At 39.1% G+C, this 18,020-nt stretch overlaps 1 protein-coding gene across 2 annotated transcripts in view; it reads right to left on the reverse strand.

The window, feature by feature from the left end:
- CARNMT1 (carnosine N-methyltransferase 1) overlaps positions 1–18,020 on the reverse strand; it is a 44,561-nt gene that overhangs the window by 6,319 nt on the left and 20,222 nt on the right. For both annotated transcript variants that reach the window (XM_003782959.3, XM_023509034.1), the window contains exons 4-6: positions 8,440–8,580; positions 7,294–7,472; positions 4,456–4,569 (exon numbers count right to left, since the gene is read on the reverse strand). In XM_003782959.3, coding sequence (XP_003783007.3) covers positions 4,456–4,569; positions 7,294–7,472; positions 8,440–8,580 — 434 coding nt within the window. The remainder of the gene's footprint in view (positions 1–4,455; positions 4,570–7,293; positions 7,473–8,439; positions 8,581–18,020) is intronic.

Consider the following 18,020-nt stretch of genomic DNA (forward strand, 5'->3'; position numbering starts at 1 on the left):
GGAGGTTGCTGTGAGCTGAGATGCTACAGCACTCTACCCAGGGGGACAGCTTGAGGCTCCTGTCTCAAAAAAAAAAAAAGAAAGAGTACAGCTTATCAAGAAAGCTAGAATTATGTGCAGTGAGTTTGACAGGAATAGATTTGTATTGGGAAGATCACTCTGGTGATAATACAGAGAACTGAAAGGGGCACAGAGGGTTTAAGACAACCTGAAGGCAAGGACATCCTTAAACTACTATAGTAATCCTAAACCAGGCAAGCAATAATGCAGTTAAAGCAATGGTCTTCAACAGGGGGCTGATTTTTCTCCCACCAAGGGCATTTTCCAATGACTATAGACATCTGGTTGCCAAAACTGGAAGGAACTATTGGAATCTAGTAGGCAGAGGCCAGGGATAATGTTAAGCATCCTGTAATGTACAGGACAGCTCTCCTCACACTGAAGAGCGATCCAACATGAAATGTCGACAGTGCCAAGATTGAAAACCCACAAATAGGAAGAGACTCAAGAGCTATTAAGGAGCTTTACTTGATACAACTTTTAGGCTGACTAGATGCAGATGGTGAGGACAAAGAGTTATTATGAACTAGACTGAATGTCTGCGTCTCCTCTCCTGCCCCAAATTCATATGTTGACACCTTAACCCTCAGTGTGGCTATATTTGGAAGTAGGTCCTCTAAGGAAGTAATTAAAAGTCATACAGGTATGGTCCTTACCCAGTACTATTATCATTCCTGTAAGAAGAGATACCAGGCTGGGGTGGTGGCTCCAACCTGTAATCTTAGCATTTTGGGAGGTCCAGGTAGGAAGATCACTTGAGGCCAGGAGTTTAAGACCAGCCTCAAAAATAAAATGAGAGCCCAGATGTACAAAATTAGAAAAATCAGCTAGGTGTGATAGTATGCCTGTAGTCTCAGTTACCTAGGAGGCTGAGGCAAGAGGACTGCTGGGAGTTTGAGCCTGCAGTGAGATAGGATCATGCCCTGCCTGGGTGACAGAGGGAAACTATCTCAAAACAAGCAACAAAATAGAGATACCAGAGAGCTCACTCATGTTCTCACTCCCTCCTCCTCCCCAAGAGCAAGAAGGTGGCTACTTTCAATTCAGGGGAAAGCCCTCACCAGGTAACAACCTGGCAGGAACCTTATTCTTGAACTCTAGGGAGTTCATAGTTCTTTAAGAACTATGGAAAATGCAATTCTGTTGTTTATGCCACCCAATCTGTGGCATCATTATAGCAGCCCAAGCTAACAAAAGGGGTAACAAAGAGCTCTCAGTTTTTTGGTTGAGGAAATTTGAGTAGATACGGAACAGAAAAGGTATCCAGAGGTAGGGACATCATTTTCTTGAGACACAGATTTTGACATGTAGTTGGACATACCTACTTGGAACATAAGAGAGATATCTGGACTAGAGACACAGACTGGGAATTCAAAGAGTAGGAAAAGCCATGAGATTAGGTAGGAAGAAAACAATAAAAAGTATGTGGCATAAAAAGCAGAAAAGACTGATTAGACAATACTTCAACACATCAATATTTAAGATTAAATTTATTCTGAGTATTATGCTTCTACATTTTTAAGGATTTTATTTGTAAAGCATTAACTATTTTGAAGGACTATGTTTCTCCATTATTCCAATTCTCCAAATTGGTCTGAAACGCAGCTCCATAGTAAGAAGCATGGAAGCTCTCCTGACTTCCCATTAGCCAATGTGCTTTGTTATTTCTGATGCCCCTGACGATCACAGGCCATGCTATATAACATCTACTCTTAATAAAACAGTATGCTTACCAGGGGCCAGTTTTTTTTGTTGTAGGCTGTTATTGTACTGTAACTACTATAAATACAATTTTATTTGTTGTAGGCTGTTACTTGTACTGTAACTACTGTATTCACAGCTTAATAAACCAACAAAACAAATATTCAACAAAAGTTGTTTCTATGAAAGTCAAGGCAAGTGCTTTGGAAATACACAAGACCTTATCATAACTCAGTCAACAGGGTTAAAAACTTTAATCATATAAATACAGATCATGTTCATGCTATTTATAAATTAACCATGGGTATTCAAGGGGTTGGCTCTGGCCCACAAACCTGTCTCTTACCACAGATAAACTACAGACCTCTCTACAAATTATTTAACCCAAGACTCAGTTTCTTCAACTATAAAATAGTGCTATTTCAACACTGAGTTGCTTTCAAATTAAATAAGGTATTTATAAGGGACCAACACAGTACTTAACCCACAGTGAATAAATACCAATAGGTAATATTCTCCAATCATTCCTTGGGAAAAATTTCCCAAAGTAACTACTTTTTATAAAGACGTAACGTTTGGGATATTTATTTCTTACTTGTCAATATATTTTATAGCTGCTCTCAACTGGTTCTAAAGTGAACTTTGGAAAAGACTTACTACTACCTCTAAGGCTTTGTCCTAATAGCAAAATTTCTGATAAAATAAAATCATTAAAGAGAGAGTAGGCAGGCCGGGCAGTGGCCCATGTCTGTAATTCTAGCACTTTGGGAGGCCGAGGCAAGTGGACTGCTTGAACTTAGGAGTTAGACCAGCCTGATCAAGAGTGAGACCCTATCTGTACTAAAAATAAGAAAAATTAGCTGGGCATTGTGGTGGACACTTGTAGTCCCAGCTACCTGGGAGGTTGAGGCAAGAGGGTCACTTGAGCCTAAGAGTTTGGGGTTGCTGTGAGCTATGATGCCACAGCACTATACCCAGGGTGACAGAGTGAGACTGTGTCTCAAAAAAAAAAAAAAAAATAGTATGACAGAATTCATCCATCAAACTAGACCCACCCTGAAGGCCAAGGGCTGAAAATAGTGCCTATCTGTCCTTTTAATGCGGTAAAATGACCCCCATCTTTTTTTGTTTTTTCAGTTTTTGGCTGGGTATGGGTTTGAACCCGCCACCTCTGGCATATGGGGCTGGCACCCTACTCCTTTGAGCCACAGGCACCACCCATGACCCCCATCTTGAAAAACCTTTATTCTCTAGCTTTGATGTTTTCTGAACTACATTATATATTGTAATAAAAAGACATGTATATTTACCTTAATATTGTCATCATACTCCCTTTTATTTTCAGGATGAAAAAAGTAGCAATTTTCTTTAGACTCTGGACAGGAGGGACCATGTTGTATTCATCATTTAATTTCTAGCATAGAGCAGTAGAATGCAGTAGAAAAGTTGTTTTGTATAAATGAAAATTATATTCCTGTTTTTAAACTCAATCTAACCAGCTTGGTGCCTGTGGCTCAAGTGGCTAAGGTGCCACCCACATACACCTAAGGTGGCGGGTTCGAATCCAGCCCAGGCTGCCAAAACAATGACAACTGCAACCAAAAAACAGCCGGGTGTTGTGGCGGGCGCCTGTAGTCCCAGCTACTTGGGAGGCTGAGGCAGGAGACTCGCTTGAGCCCAGGAGTTGGAGGTTGCTGTGAGCTGTGATGCCACAGCACTCTACCCAGGGGGACAGCTTGAGGAATTGTCTCAAAAAAAAAAAAAATCTAATCAAAAACATTACCACACCTACTCTTTTCCCAGTACATGGATGTGCTGGGGAGGAAGATTCCATGGAGAAGTAAAATCATTCCTCCAAATGTTTTGTTTTATTTATTTGTTTTTGAGACACAGTCTTACACAATTGCCCTGAGTAGAGTGCTGTGGCATCACAGCTCACGGTAACCTCAAACTCTTGGCTTGAGCAATCCTCTTGTCTCAGCCTTCCAAGTAGCTGGGACTACAGGCCCCTGCCACAAAGCTTGTCTAGTTTTTCTATTTTACTAGACACGAGGTCTTGCTCTTGGTCAGGCTGATTTTGAACTCCTGAGCTCAAGCAATCTATCTGCCTCAGCCTCCCAAAATACTACGATTACAGGTGTGAGCTACCATACCTGACCTCCCCCAAATGTTTTATTATAGTAGAAAGAAAAAAAGAAAACCCTTTTCTTAAACAGAATGGACTTCCATCTCAATGGAGTTGGATATAGGGATGATGAGGGAATGATTATCTACCATCAGATCAATAATTTGTATGCAGTGGAACTATGACTATTGTAAGAATGACCTAAGGGTGAATATACAACTTTTCAGCTTCCATTGCCTTTGGAGGCATCGCTATTAGTATGCAGTCTAAAGGACAGCCTTTTTCCTTCTCTGCTGCATGTTGGAAAAAGAGTTGTTTTGAGCCATATATTAAACACACAAATACTAATGAAAGCTGATGAGCAAGAAAAGGTCTGTGCATAAATTTTGTGATATCCAACAGCACAGACAAGCAAAACAGTCCTTACATAATCAGGTTAGACACCCTGCTAGAGGTTTTAAAACATGTATAACATTTATGAACATTTGGTAGTGTGAAGCTACCAAATGTAAAATAGCTGTAAGTACCCAGATTAATGTGTAAAATTTAATATATGCTGAAGAACTTACCTAGATTTATCCAAATTCCACCTGGCTTGAGTATTTTCCATATTGTATCAATATAATCAATTACATTGTGAGCTGTGTCTATGAAAAAGCAGGTGGCAATACAGTCCCAGGTATCTAATCAAAGAAAATAAAATTACTGCATCAGTTAGGTTATGTTGCTTTTTCTTTTACTTTACCCTTTAAACTTGCCAGTTACCTCTTACAGAGTATTAATATTTCATTTAACTGCGGAGATAATGAAGCTAAACTCTGCTAATCAAGAAACCAAATAATCACTTATGAGAGATACTTTGTAATTCATAACGGTAGGCTGAGCGAAGTGGCTCACCTCACGGCCTGTAATCCCAGCACCTGGGAGGCGGAGGTGGGTGGACTGCCTGAGCTCATAAATTGGAGATCAGCCTCAGCAAGAGCAAGACCCCGCCTCTAAAAACAGGCAGGCATTGTGATGGGTGCCTATAGTCCCAGCTACTAGGGAGCCTGAGGCAAGAGAATTGTTTGAGCCCAAGAGTTGGAGGTTGCTGTGAGCTATGACACCATAGCACTCTACCAAGGGTGACAAAGTGAGACTCTGTCTCAAAAAAGAAAAAAAAAGGCTCGGCGCCTATGGCTCAAGCGGCTAAGGCGCCAGCCACGTACACCTAAGGTGGCGGGTTCGAATCCCCAGCCCGGGCCCGCCAAACAACAATGATGGCTGCAACCAAAAAATGGCCGGGCGTTGTGGCGGGCGCCTGTGGTCCCAGCTACTTGGGAGGCGGAGGCAGGAGACTCGCTTGAGCCCAGGAGTTGGAGGTTGCTGTGAGCGTGATGCCATGGCACCCTACCCAGGGGGATAGCTTGAGGCTCCGTCTCAAAAAAAAAAAAAAAAGAAAAAAAAAATCTTAAAAAAAACCTCATGGGGCAGCAACTGTGGCTCAAGGACTAGGACCCCAGCCCCATATACCAGGGGTGTGGGGTAGGTTTTAGAAAGACAGTAGGTACTAGCTACAAACAGAGAAATTAATGACATCAAAATACCTAAATAGACACATGACTTTGGGTATGACAGGTAAAAAGGGGTTGCCAGGAGCAGGCAGAAGCAGGGGGTGGGAACCCAGTAGAGAACCCTGTTTGACTCTTGGGGCTCTGGTCTGGCACAGAAGGAGACCAAACTGAAGGTGTGGTGGTGTGGTCTATGTGCAAATGCTGATGCAGCAACTTGTACCTTGATCCCACCTGGAATTATTCTCACCATTTGCTCTCTTAAACTTTGCTCCAGAAGAAAAGGACTTTTACTTGCCTGAGTGGTATTTTCCATTATTTCACCCCTTCTACCTCTCCCTTTGTACCTTTGGAGAATAGGTTACTCCAATCTCAGAGTTCAGAGAAAAACAAAACAAAAACTTTCTTCTATGTTCTTAAAAAAGAAAAGCCATTTTATGTTACTACTTTCGAGCTCTGGGCCCATCAATGGCTTCCTGTCTTCCCCAGAGTACAATTTAAGTCTTGCGATGGCCAGAAGTCTGCCTCTCCTGGCTGCCACCACTAGACTCACTGCTTACTACATCCCAGCTTTTTTTTGAGCAGAACGAGCATCCTCTCTAACCCCTAATCTTCTTCCATTCCCTCTACCTGCAACATTTCCCCCACCAAATATCCAAATGGCTTGCCTCTTTGAGATTCTCTGCTTAGCACTTTTCTTTTTAGTTTCTGCTCTTCAGATAGGCTTCTCTGACAACTCCATGTACAGCAGCAGCCCCTCAGCAGTCACTATCCCCCGATCCTGCTGCCGCCTTCTTCCTCACAATAACTGTTATTTCCTTACTCTCCCAACTAGTTTTTTTTTTGGGGGGGGGCATGGCTAGGTTTGAACCTGCCATCTCCAGCATATGGGGCCAGCACCCTACTCCTTTGAGCCATAGGTGCCGTCCCCACTCTCCCAACTAGAAGAGAAGTTCCCTGTGGACAAGGATTTTGTTCTGTTCACTGGTCTTTTTCAAATGTCTAGAACACACCTGGTACTTAGTAGGTAGTTCACAAATATCTGGTGACTGACTGATCTTGCTGACCCCTCAGCATTCTACTTCCCTTTACGGCCAGTCTCCCTTTCTCTAGTGACTAACTCAGATTTCTTTACCAGTTTGCCAGGCTGACACCTGATCTTAATAGCTTGATCATAAAGGTCTTTCATAATTTGGAACAAACCCACTTTTCTAGCCATTTCTCCCACTAAATCAAGCACCCTCAAACTGTGGCCTGCGGGCCACATGCGGCCCACCTAGGACATTTATCCAGCACGCCAGGTGTTTTTGCCACCACTACCTGTCCTGCTTATTAGCAGCCGACTCGTCCTGGGGCCGCAGTCTGGCCCTCCAATGGTCTGAGGGACAATGAACTGGTCCCCTGTTTAAAAAGTCTGAGGACCCCTGCACTAAATCTTCCCTTAAGTGTTCTCTTTCCCTGCTAGTCCAACTGTGTACCATCCCCAGTTACCTTATTCATTCGCATCTTTGTGCCTGTAATTCCATTCCTCCTGTACTTCAAATCATAGCCTCACCATAAAGAGTTCCCTTCTCACACTAACATATCTTCCTCTTCACTGCATTCATTACTCATTTGAACTTTGTGTACATGTTGTCTTACATTAGCAGACTCAATAGATTCAAAATTTCTTGACTGTAGATATCTTATACTTCTATTATTGCGTGTACATGACCTTGAGAACATTCTCAATTAGCACTGAAGTATACCTTATCTTCTACTATCATAATGAATGACCAAAACTTTGGCTTAGGATAAAATTAGCTTATTAATTTAAAACATAGGACAAGACCTTTAAAATGCTTGCTTTGGACTTACTGCATTCTGAATAAATTTCCTGAAAATCTCCTGCTGTCATAGAAAAATTAGAACCAGGAGGAAGACTGTGGGGGTCAACATCAGGGAAAAAGATGGGTCGAATCTGATCAGCTGATCTTCGGTTATTGCTAAACTGATGGATCCAGGGGTAAAGTTTATATTTATTAATTTCAGAACATCTGCAAAATACAAACATAAAATTCAGTGTTAACTAAATGTTTTGCCAAGAAAAAATCTACTTTAAACACTAAAGTAGATTTTTATTTGATTAAAAGTTTGCATATATAATTCATTTATACTTACAAAGTATCATTATTACACCCTACCCAGTTATCTGAAAATATGCGTGTGTGTATGTAGATGAGCAACAAATCACGGATTAAAGACAAAAAAAAGGTAAATTCAGAGATATAAATTGCTGATCATTCAAAAATTGTAAAATGTATATATATCAACTCGAGTAAAACTGTTGCACTAGTTTTTTAAAAAAGGTATTGGTTCCAGCTAAAACAGTTTTGTTATTTTAATTATTTTGTACAACCCTCTTCTTTTTCTCCTCTCACCAACCTCCTAAAATTCATACTGCTATCCAACACAACATATTACTTATACAAGGAAGCCATTTATTTTTCTCTAGTATGTTTTCTGGCTTTAAAAATAACTCTTCTACACTACCTTCCAAAAGAGGCCACAGAAGTTCAGAGATCTTTCCAACTCAGTCATGTGATGAGCATAGTTGGCCATTTTATAAGAACTTGATAAAGGAAATAGTTATGACTGCTACACTAAATTCTTGTCCCACCAAAGAAACAAAGGGGTGAAGAAGTTTAAGGAATAATGAAAAAAAATCCTCCTCCCTCGATCATACTTAGGAAGATTTTGTACAGAAAGCATTTGTTTCATGGAATGCCCAATTACGTTCTAAAAAAAAATCACTTATCCATCCTATTTTAACATTCTGATGATTGGGCCACTGATTAAAGTGGGTAATTTGTATAAGCCCTTTGATTTTAACTTAGACATTTATGACATATAGCATAATCAAACACTATATACTTATCTTCAAATTCAGAATTTTTCAAGAAAATAGGTAACCCAATCTGATTCTGAGAAATTACTATTTCCAGCAAAAAATAAATTAAATACCTGTTGAGTACAAAGTTGGAAGAAAAGAGCATAAAAAAACTCCATTCATTTCCTTGACAAGCATAACCTAGCATAGCTATTTCCCAGGCCAGTCTTCCTAGTCCAGCACCAGGTACCAGAATATTTACTTTAGAAGAATCCCTGAAATGAAATAAGGCAATTATGTCCAACCCCTCAAAGAAAAAAAAAGATAAAATCCACATTAACAACTAAAAACTTACTCGATTATTCAATAAGAAAAGCTCACTAAGATTCTGACTTCTTAAAATTGAGATACAGTTCTGATTTCAAAAATAAGAGGTATAAAGAATTATCATATATGTTCAGACATCAGGTAAGGGTTTTATCCCCCAAAATTATTTTTTCAGAAAAAAGGAGTCACCTTGTATCTGAAGACATATGAAATCACTCAAATCCCCAGTAGCCATCACCTGAACAACTGACTTAGAGAGAGAAATCATTCCAAAGGCGTCCTAATATGAAGAGTTTGAAAAAAAAAATCACTTCATCTTGTGAGACAGTAAAACAAAATATAACTTTATTTTTAAATTCTGTGTATAACACTCTGTCTTATGTAACTAGCTTAAATATATGTAGAATTTAATGTGTCAGTTATATCTCTAAAACCTTATATATTTAAGTTGGTAAAAGAATTTGGATGGGGGAAGAGTTTCATGAAGAAAATAGGGACTTGCCTTCTGAGTATACATGATGGCAAATATGTTAGACCAGAGGCTCACAGCCAAACGGATCTCTTCCACTTACTAGTATTATGTCACCATCACACATTTCCTTTGCTGTAAAATCCACCATTCTGCTTTCAAACTGCTAAAAAGCCTTAGCATAGCAAAACCTTTTCTCAGGAATTCTGGCAAATCGATATAATTCTGAGGAAACTAAAACGGTATTATTATAGGAAACCAAAGGAAAATGTATATACTGAGCTGGCATCTTGGCAATTTAAAAGGAGTTTCACTGCAATATATCCTAAATATGGTTCACAAATCAACTTCCAAATCTACTCCCGCTTATAATTCTTTTTATCTTTAAACTATATGGTCTTTAAATTTGGTGTGCGCCCAACAAGAATGGGGCATTTTATTAGTAGCCCAGATGATAACCTTTGCATATCCCAGTTCAGAATGAAAAAGAAATAGCATTATGGGGCTTTTGAAAATTCAATCTATAAATATAGTAACATAGGAATTTGCTCAAGGTCATTAAATCTTATATATCTATATAGGCAACATGTATTTGTATAAAACAAAGACTAGTTTGTTTTACTGTTGGAATTTTATAACAAAAAAAAATACATGCATAAAGCATAAAAGGAAACTTGCTACAATTTTCTGACAAATACACCTATTACAATTAGTAAGATATCCTCACCCTCTGATACTTGATCTGGGCAAACTAATGCCAAGGAGACATGTAAAAGTATTTGCTAAAATATAACATTTTCTTCTCATTCCAGATTATACACAATTTGTGTGTATGTGTACTCAAGTATACCCTTTAGCTTTAATAAAAAGAGAATGGATTCATCCTTTCACTTTGTTCAGGCCTATTATATTTGTTACCTAACAAGAATATACATCTCTTTTTATTTTTTTGAAACAGTATTGTTCTATTGCCTTGGCTAGAAAGCCACAGCCTTAGCCTAGCTCCCAGCAAACTCAAACTCCTGGGTACAATCAATCCTCCTGGCCTCTGCCTCCTGAGTAGCTGGGACTATAGGCACTTGCCACTGGGGCTGGCTAAGTTTACTATTTTTTAGTAGAGATGGGGGTCTCACTCTTGCTCAGACTGGTCTCACAAGCAATCCTCCTGCCTCGACCTTCCACAGTGCTAGAATTATAGGCATGAGCCACCACACCCAGCCAAGAATATACATATTTTTAATATTAGAATTTGAAATGGTTCTAGCTCTAAGACTCTGTTCTATTCCTTGCATAAAGGACCTGTTATGATAGCACCCCACCCAGGCTTCTAACCCACCAGAAACCTCTCTCTCTGGAATTACCTTTGTTTTCTCAGTACCCATCTGCCTAATCATAACATACATGTCCATCCTCATTCCCCAAGTGGCTGTTCTCAGCTTAGAATTAAAAACGAAAAATATCTAATCAAAGTAACACAACAGTGTATAAGAAGATTTATAACTAAATTCATACAGTATTTAATTTTTTTTTTTTTTTTGAAACAGAGTCTTAAGCTGGTGCCCTGGGTAGAATGCTGTGGCATCATAGCTCACAACAAACTTCAACTTGGGTTCAAGCAATCCTCTTGTCTCGGTTCTTTTATTTTTAGTAGAGCCAGGGTCTCACTTTTTTGCTCAGGTTGGTCTCGAACTCATGAGTTCAAGCAATCCACCCACCTCAGCCTCCCAGAGTGCTAGAATTATAGGTGTAAAACACTGCATCCAGCCAGTATTTAAATCTTTTTTTTTCTTACTTATACATGTGTATATTAGGTTTACACTTTTGCCTTCATAGAATTAAAAAGGCTAAATTTAATGCCAATAACAATATTTTAACATAAGGACTGAGAACAAAAACCTCATAAAGAATGAAGAGAAATACATTCAGAAAAGAAATCAGACGATTGCTGTAACAAAATATTAAGCAATAATAATAGTAATAATGCAAAGAAAGAAACATTCACATTGTCAGATAGAAGTATGTCTATTACAGAATACTTTGATCAGTTAACTTCTTCTTATTTTGTTTTTTCCAAAGTCTCAAAAAAATAGACAACTAATATTTATAAATAAAAGTAAAAGATAATTTCAAAAAAACAGATCATGCCAAATTTTATAAACAATAGAAAAAGAAATACTTCAAAATTATTCTACTTAGTCTGGATACACCTGATATTAAAATTGGAAAAAATATATTATAAAGGGGAAATTACAAACATATTTCACTTATAAATGAAGATGCAAAATGATAAAAGTATTTAAATCTTTATAAAAAAATCAAATCACTAGCAATCCATTTCTGAAGGGATGATAACTCACATAAAAAGTCACCATGCAGAAATTAGAAATCATACTAACCTTAAGGGAGAGTTGGGCTAATACTGATACCAACAATTATTCTAGTAGGTTATGGCAAGTGAACTTTATGACGACTATTAACAAATTCTTTCTAACTAATCAGAACCATAGCAGCCGCCACATGGCAGAACATATATTTGCAACACCTTGTATAAAATTATTAGAAGGCTACCATCAAGCAAAATGTATCAAGGCCCTATCTTAAACGTGAGCAGAAACTGGTAGAGATCTACAAATTATTTGTATTAGGACAAAAAGGATTTCAATGCGCAGACACATTAAAGAGGAGACACATTAAAACAAACTCTCTAAAACTGAAAAAATGATCGAGAACCAATGAATGGGTGAAATGGAGGCAATTTTTCCCTAAATCTTTGTTCTTAACTAGTCTTTCTTCACTGGGTCCTTATTTGAGGGATACTAAAAGCATAGTGGGAATTTCTCCTAATTATGATGTATGTGAAACTAAAGCACTCTTAACTGGCAATTTCTGCAATGAATTCTTAAAGTATAGCCTCTAGGGCATTTCTTTGAAGGCATTCCGTGGAGAATAAAAGAAATAAGAGCTTACTGGGGGATAACTTTAAACCAGGCTAAAACTTCAAAAAGCTGGAAAAAAGAAGCCTGCAATGCGTGACTTAGTAATCAAAGAAGCTACAGGCGCTGAGCCAGAAGCTCAGTGGTTAGGGCACCGGCCACATACACAGGGCTGAACACAGCCGGCCCAGGCCTGCTAAACAACAATGACAACTACAACAAAAAAATAACCAGGCATTGGGGCAGGCACCTACAGTCTCAGCTACTTGAGAGGCTGAGGCAAGAGAATCACCTAAGCCCAGTAGTTTGAGGTTGCTGTGAGCTGTGATGCAATGGTACTCCACTGAGGGCAACACAGTGAGACTCTGTCTCAAAAAAAAAAAAAAGTTTCTTCTTGTGATTCTTAGCAAAAATAAGCAAGTCAGCCAACAAGTTTACCAAATTAAGGTTCAAATATATTTACTGCAAATGTGACATCCATGGTAACAGGCGGAAAAGTTTCAACAGTTATTCAAGAGAAACAAGAATGGAGAAGAAAGGGTACATCTGTACATAGCAAGCACATGTCTCAAGAGGCCATGGACTGCATTTCTGTCACCCTTTCTGCTTCCATTATTTATTTCACCAGCGTACATGCTGATCTAGCCAGAAGTTTCCTTTATTGTACACAGAATGGTCCTTGTTTGCATTGCAGTTGTAGATTAGAAAACACAAAATACTCTGGTTTGTCACTGTTATGACACTTGGCTGACCCCTGGTGGTAGGAGTACATACAACTTTTAAGCACCAAAAGTGGTTCTCTAAATTACAGCTATTCAATTTTCACTCCTATAAAATAAAAAGCCCAGACTACATGTGGCTACTTACAGTGTGGCCAGTCCAAATTAAGATGTTAAGTACAAAACACCAGATTTCAAAGGCTTAGTATAGAAAAGAATGCAAGTGTCTTATTAATCTTTTATATTGACTATATGTTGAAATATTTTAGAAATACTGGGTTACTAAAGTATATTATTTTTACCTATTTCTATTTATGGCTACTAGAAAATTAAAAATTACTAGTAAATGCTCTGCATTTGTAGACTTTCCTATGTTTCTACTGAACAGTGCTGGTCTATACTATACACATATAAACCCTGAGCAAAGCACAACTGTGAGATGCTAAATAAACCTTAAAAACATACAGAACATTACAATGTCTATAAACATTTAGTTAACGTAGAAATTCAAGACTAGAATAACAAAACAACAAATGCATGTTCATGGTTATTTCAAAAAACAAAGTAAAGTACTCTGGGTAGGTTACACGGCAGTTTTAACTTTATCTGTAATGTTTCTTTTAAAAAATGCCAAAACAAACAAAAAAAAAGTTCCTGCTTTCTTACCTAGTAAGATGCTATCTAGTAAAATGCTATCTTCTTTTTTTTTTGTCCTGCAGTTTTTGGCCAGGGCTGGGTTTGAACCCACCACCTCTGGCACATGGGGCCAGTGTCCTACTCTTTTGAGCCACAGGCGCCATCCGTAAAATGCTATCTTGAGCTTCTAGAAATTTGAAGACAGGTTAACCATTGTCCTAATATGTTAACTCAGTCTTTATCCGGATATTACTTGCATTAATCTGATTTTTTCATCGTATTTTTATCATACTTTCATTATTGTTTAAAGTTAAGTGGCTGGGTGCTGTGGCTCATGCCTATAATCCTAACACTTTGGTAGACCGAAGAGAGCAGATTGCTCGAACTCATGAGTCTGAGACCAGCCTGAACAAGAGCAAGACCCTGTCTCTACTAAAAACATAAAACCTAGCCAGGCATGATGGTGCATGCCTGTAGTCCCAGCCACTCTGGAGGCTGAGGCAAGAGGACAGCTTTGGCCCAAGAGTTTGAGGTTGCCGTGACAGCACTCGACAGAGGGCAACAAGTGAAACGCTGTCTCAAAATGTATATATATGATTACAACTTACCTCTTCATCTACTGCCAACAATGGACTCATTTTGGTTAGATAGCTTCTCACTGATCTAACTATCCAGAAAGAGTTTCTCATTTTAATCCTACACGTTCAGAAACTCGGCTTAAATTATAACCTTATTAGTATAAATTATCACCTCATCTATCATTCTCACATTCCCAGCAAACCTTGAACTCATTCATCTATGCTTTAAGCATCCATATATCTGTTTATATGTGAAGTTCTTCACTTTGCTTCTTTCATTTAATACAGGAGTCAGCAACTACAGCTCATAGGCCAGTTACCTGTGTGTGTAAATGAAGTTTTACTAAAAGATGCCATCCTCATTCACTTGAGAACTGTCTATGGGTACATTCTCATGACCACAGAGCTGAGGAGTCCCCACAGACACTGTACTGCTTGCAAAGCCTAAAATATTTAATATCTGGCACTTTGAGAAGATGTTTGTCAGTCCCTGATCTAACACTTCTTTTTTATTTTTTGAGACGGAGCCTCAAGCTGTCCTCCTGGGTACAGTGCCATGGCATCACAGCGCACAGCAACCTCCAACTCCTGGGCTCAAGTGAGTCTCCTGCCTCTGCCTCCCAAGTAGCTGGGACCACAGACACCCAACTATTTTTTGATTGCAGCCGTCATTGCTGTTTGGTGGGCCCGGGCTGGATTCGAACTCACCACCTTAGGTGTGTGTGGCCACTTACACTTAGCCACTTGAGCCACAGGTGCCGAGCCTGATCTAATACTTCTTGAACCTCTTTTCCTAGAAGTACATATGGCTTCCTTACCTCCAATGCATAATTGTACCATAATTTATCAAAATTCCCTAATTAAGGACATTTATACTGTTTCCAATCTTTTGCTATTATAAAATGTTAAAAGTAATGTCCTTGGCATGAATCATTTCCACATGCAGAAGTATGTCTTCCCTGAAATTGAACTTTAAGAATCAAAAGATCTGCATTTGAATTTCAACAAATATTGCCAAATTACTCAATATAAGTTTTTTTTTTACTAATTTATTCTTTTATTGGCAATATATTTATATTTTCTTACACTTATACTAACAGTTATCTAACTTTTAAATATTTGCAATGCAATAAGTACAAAATGGCATTTTTCTTTCTTTTTTTTGAGACAGAGTCTCATTATGTCACCCTCAGTAGTGCCAGCTCACAGCAACCTTAGCCTCTTGGGCTTAAGACATTCTCTTGCCTCAGCCTCCCAAGTAGCTGGGACTACAGGCACCCACCACAATGCCTGGCTATTTTTTGGTTGCAGTTCTCATTGTTGATTTTAGCTGGCCTAGGGAAGTCCACAAATGCAGATGGTTCGAACCTGCCAACCTCAGTGTTTGTGGCTGACGCCCTACCCACTGAGCTACCCGGTGCTGCCAAAAAATGGCATCTTAATGTGGTTTTATATTTGCATTTTCTTTTCTTTTTTTTTTTTTTTGAGACGGAGCCTCAAGCTATCCCCCTGGGTACAGTTCCATGGCATCACGCTCACAGCAACCTCCAACTCCTGGGCTCAAGCGAGTCTCCTGCCTCAGCCTCCCAAGTAGCTGGGACTACAGGCGCCCGCCACAACGCCTGGCCATTTTTTGGTTGCAGCCATCATTGTTGTTTGGCGGGCCCGGGCTGGGGATTCGAACCCGCCACCTTAGGTGTATGTGGCTGGCGCCTCAGCCGCTTGAGCCACAGGCGCCGAGCCTATATTTGCATTTTCTTATGAGATAGAGTGTCTTATATTTCTTTTTCTGCAAACTATGAACAGCATTTTTTAATATCGAGTTATAAATGTTGAAGTTTTTTTTCATTGGGGTTATTCCTTCAGATTTATAAGCACCTAATTTTTTTTTTTTTTTTGAGACAGTGTTATTACGTCACCCTCGGTAGAGTGCCGTGGTGTCATAGCTCACAGCAATCTCAAACTCTTGGACTTAAGTGATTCTCTTGCCTCAGCCTCCCAAGTAGCTGGGACTACAGGTGCTTGCCACAACGCCCAGCTATTTTTTTTGTTGTCGTTGCAGTTATCATCGTTGTTTAGCTGGCCTGGAGCAGGTTGCCAGCCTTGGTATATGTGGCTGGTGCCTGAACCACTGTGCTACGGGTGCTGAGCTAAATCTTGATTTGAAAGAAATCTGGAACTCTTTGGGTAGGAGGGCTTTCAGAATGATGAAGCAATCTAATTTCAGTCTCTACACTGCATGCATTATTTGGGAGTCTACATTTCCTCTGTTCTCTCTTTTAAATGTATTCTCTTGGTAGTTCCTGTAGCTTAGTGAGAAGAGTGCCGGTCATGTACACCAAGGCAGGTGGGTTCGAACCCAGCCTGGGCCTGCTGAACAACAATGACAACTGCAATGAAAAAATAGCCAAGAGTTGTGGCGGGCGCCTGTAGTCCCAGCTACTTGGGAGGCTGAAGCAAGAGAACTGCTGAAACCCAGGAGTTGGAGGTTGCTGTGAGCTGTGATGCCATGCCACTCTACTGAGGGTGACATAGTAATACCCTGTCTCAAAAAAAAAAAAGTATTCTCTTAGCTAAAACAATCTTTTCATAACTATAATTTACATCTTCATTTTAACATAAAGTAGAAAAAAATGCTTTGAAACTCAACAGTATTTTTTCACAATGTCCACTATGTAAAAGAAAAAAATACATTCCACCAGAATAGTACACCAGTACCTTCTTAGAGTGTTAAGAGTACAATATTAAAATATGTAAAAGACATAAGCTTTCCTTCAAAAGTATCACTTCCAATTCTCCTGAAACTGAATGAGCTAGTGAAAATAAGACAGAAAAAATACAGTCCAGGAAATTTGGGGATTTATGAATGTAATTCTACATGTGATCTCCTTTCAGATAGGACTGAGATTTAGGAATCCATATTTCCTTAACAACTATAAGCTTTACAACACTGAACTCTTAAATAATTAGACACTCACTTGGAAAAACTATAAATCTCAACGTGCACCATCAGGCCATCAGTTAAGAAGTGTTACAGTGTCCTTATATTCATCTTTGAGAAAAAAAAAAATTGAAGCCTCAGACTTCTTCCTTTAAATTAAAATAGCTTATTTTAAAGAGCAGTTACTCACTAGAGCAAAGTTCAAAATCTACTTAAAGACTTAGTACCCATAGTTCAGTGGTTAGGGCACTGGACACATACACTGGAGCTGGTGGGTTTAAACCTGGCCCAGGCCTGCTAAACTATAACTGTAACAAAAAACTAGCCAGGCATTGTGGCAGGCACCTGTAGTCCCAGCTATTTGGGAGGTTGAAGCAAAATTGCTTAAGCCCATGAGTTTGAGGTTGCTGTGAGCTGTGATGCGACAGTGCTCTACAGAGGGCAACATAGTGAGACTGTGTCAAAAAAAAAAAAAAAGAAAGAAAAAAGAAAAAAACTACTTAAAACAAAAATAAAAGAGAGCTTGATAACTATTTAAGTATTCGACATTCAGCACAATGAAAACAGCATTTCTTTAATTAAGAAATAGACCCTATATAGAAGTCAGTCAATCTGCAGCTTCAAAGCAGCTTGTGCTCGCAAACTTAGGCATATTAAAAATTCTAAACACAGACAAATTGGACAAACTATTAAGTCAAATGTGTTCTCATAAGAAAAGTATATTAAAGATCACAAATATAGGGTGGCACCTGTGGCTCAGTGGATAGGGCGCCAGCCCCATATACCAAACTCGGTGGTGGGTTCAAACTCGGCCCTGGCCAAACTGCAACAAAAAATACCCAGGCATTCTGGTGGGTGCCTGTAGTCCCAGCTACTCAGGAGGCCAAGGCAAGAGAATCGCTGAAGCCCAGAAGTTGAAGGTTGCTATGAGCTGTGTGATGCCATTGGCACTCTACCGAGAGGGATAAAGTGAGACTCTGTCTCTACAACAACAACAACAAAAAAAAGATCACAAACATCACATAGTAATTATATGCATATTACAGTTAAGTATACTATATATATATTATCTTCCATAGAAGTGCACTTAGAAAAGGCCTTTTTTTTTTTTT

This window comes from Otolemur garnettii, unplaced genomic scaffold, assembly GCF_000181295.1.
Source record: "Otolemur garnettii isolate 467f Iridium unplaced genomic scaffold, OtoGar3 scaffold00006, whole genome shotgun sequence".
NCBI classification, from domain to species: domain Eukaryota; kingdom Metazoa; phylum Chordata; class Mammalia; order Primates; family Galagidae; genus Otolemur; species Otolemur garnettii.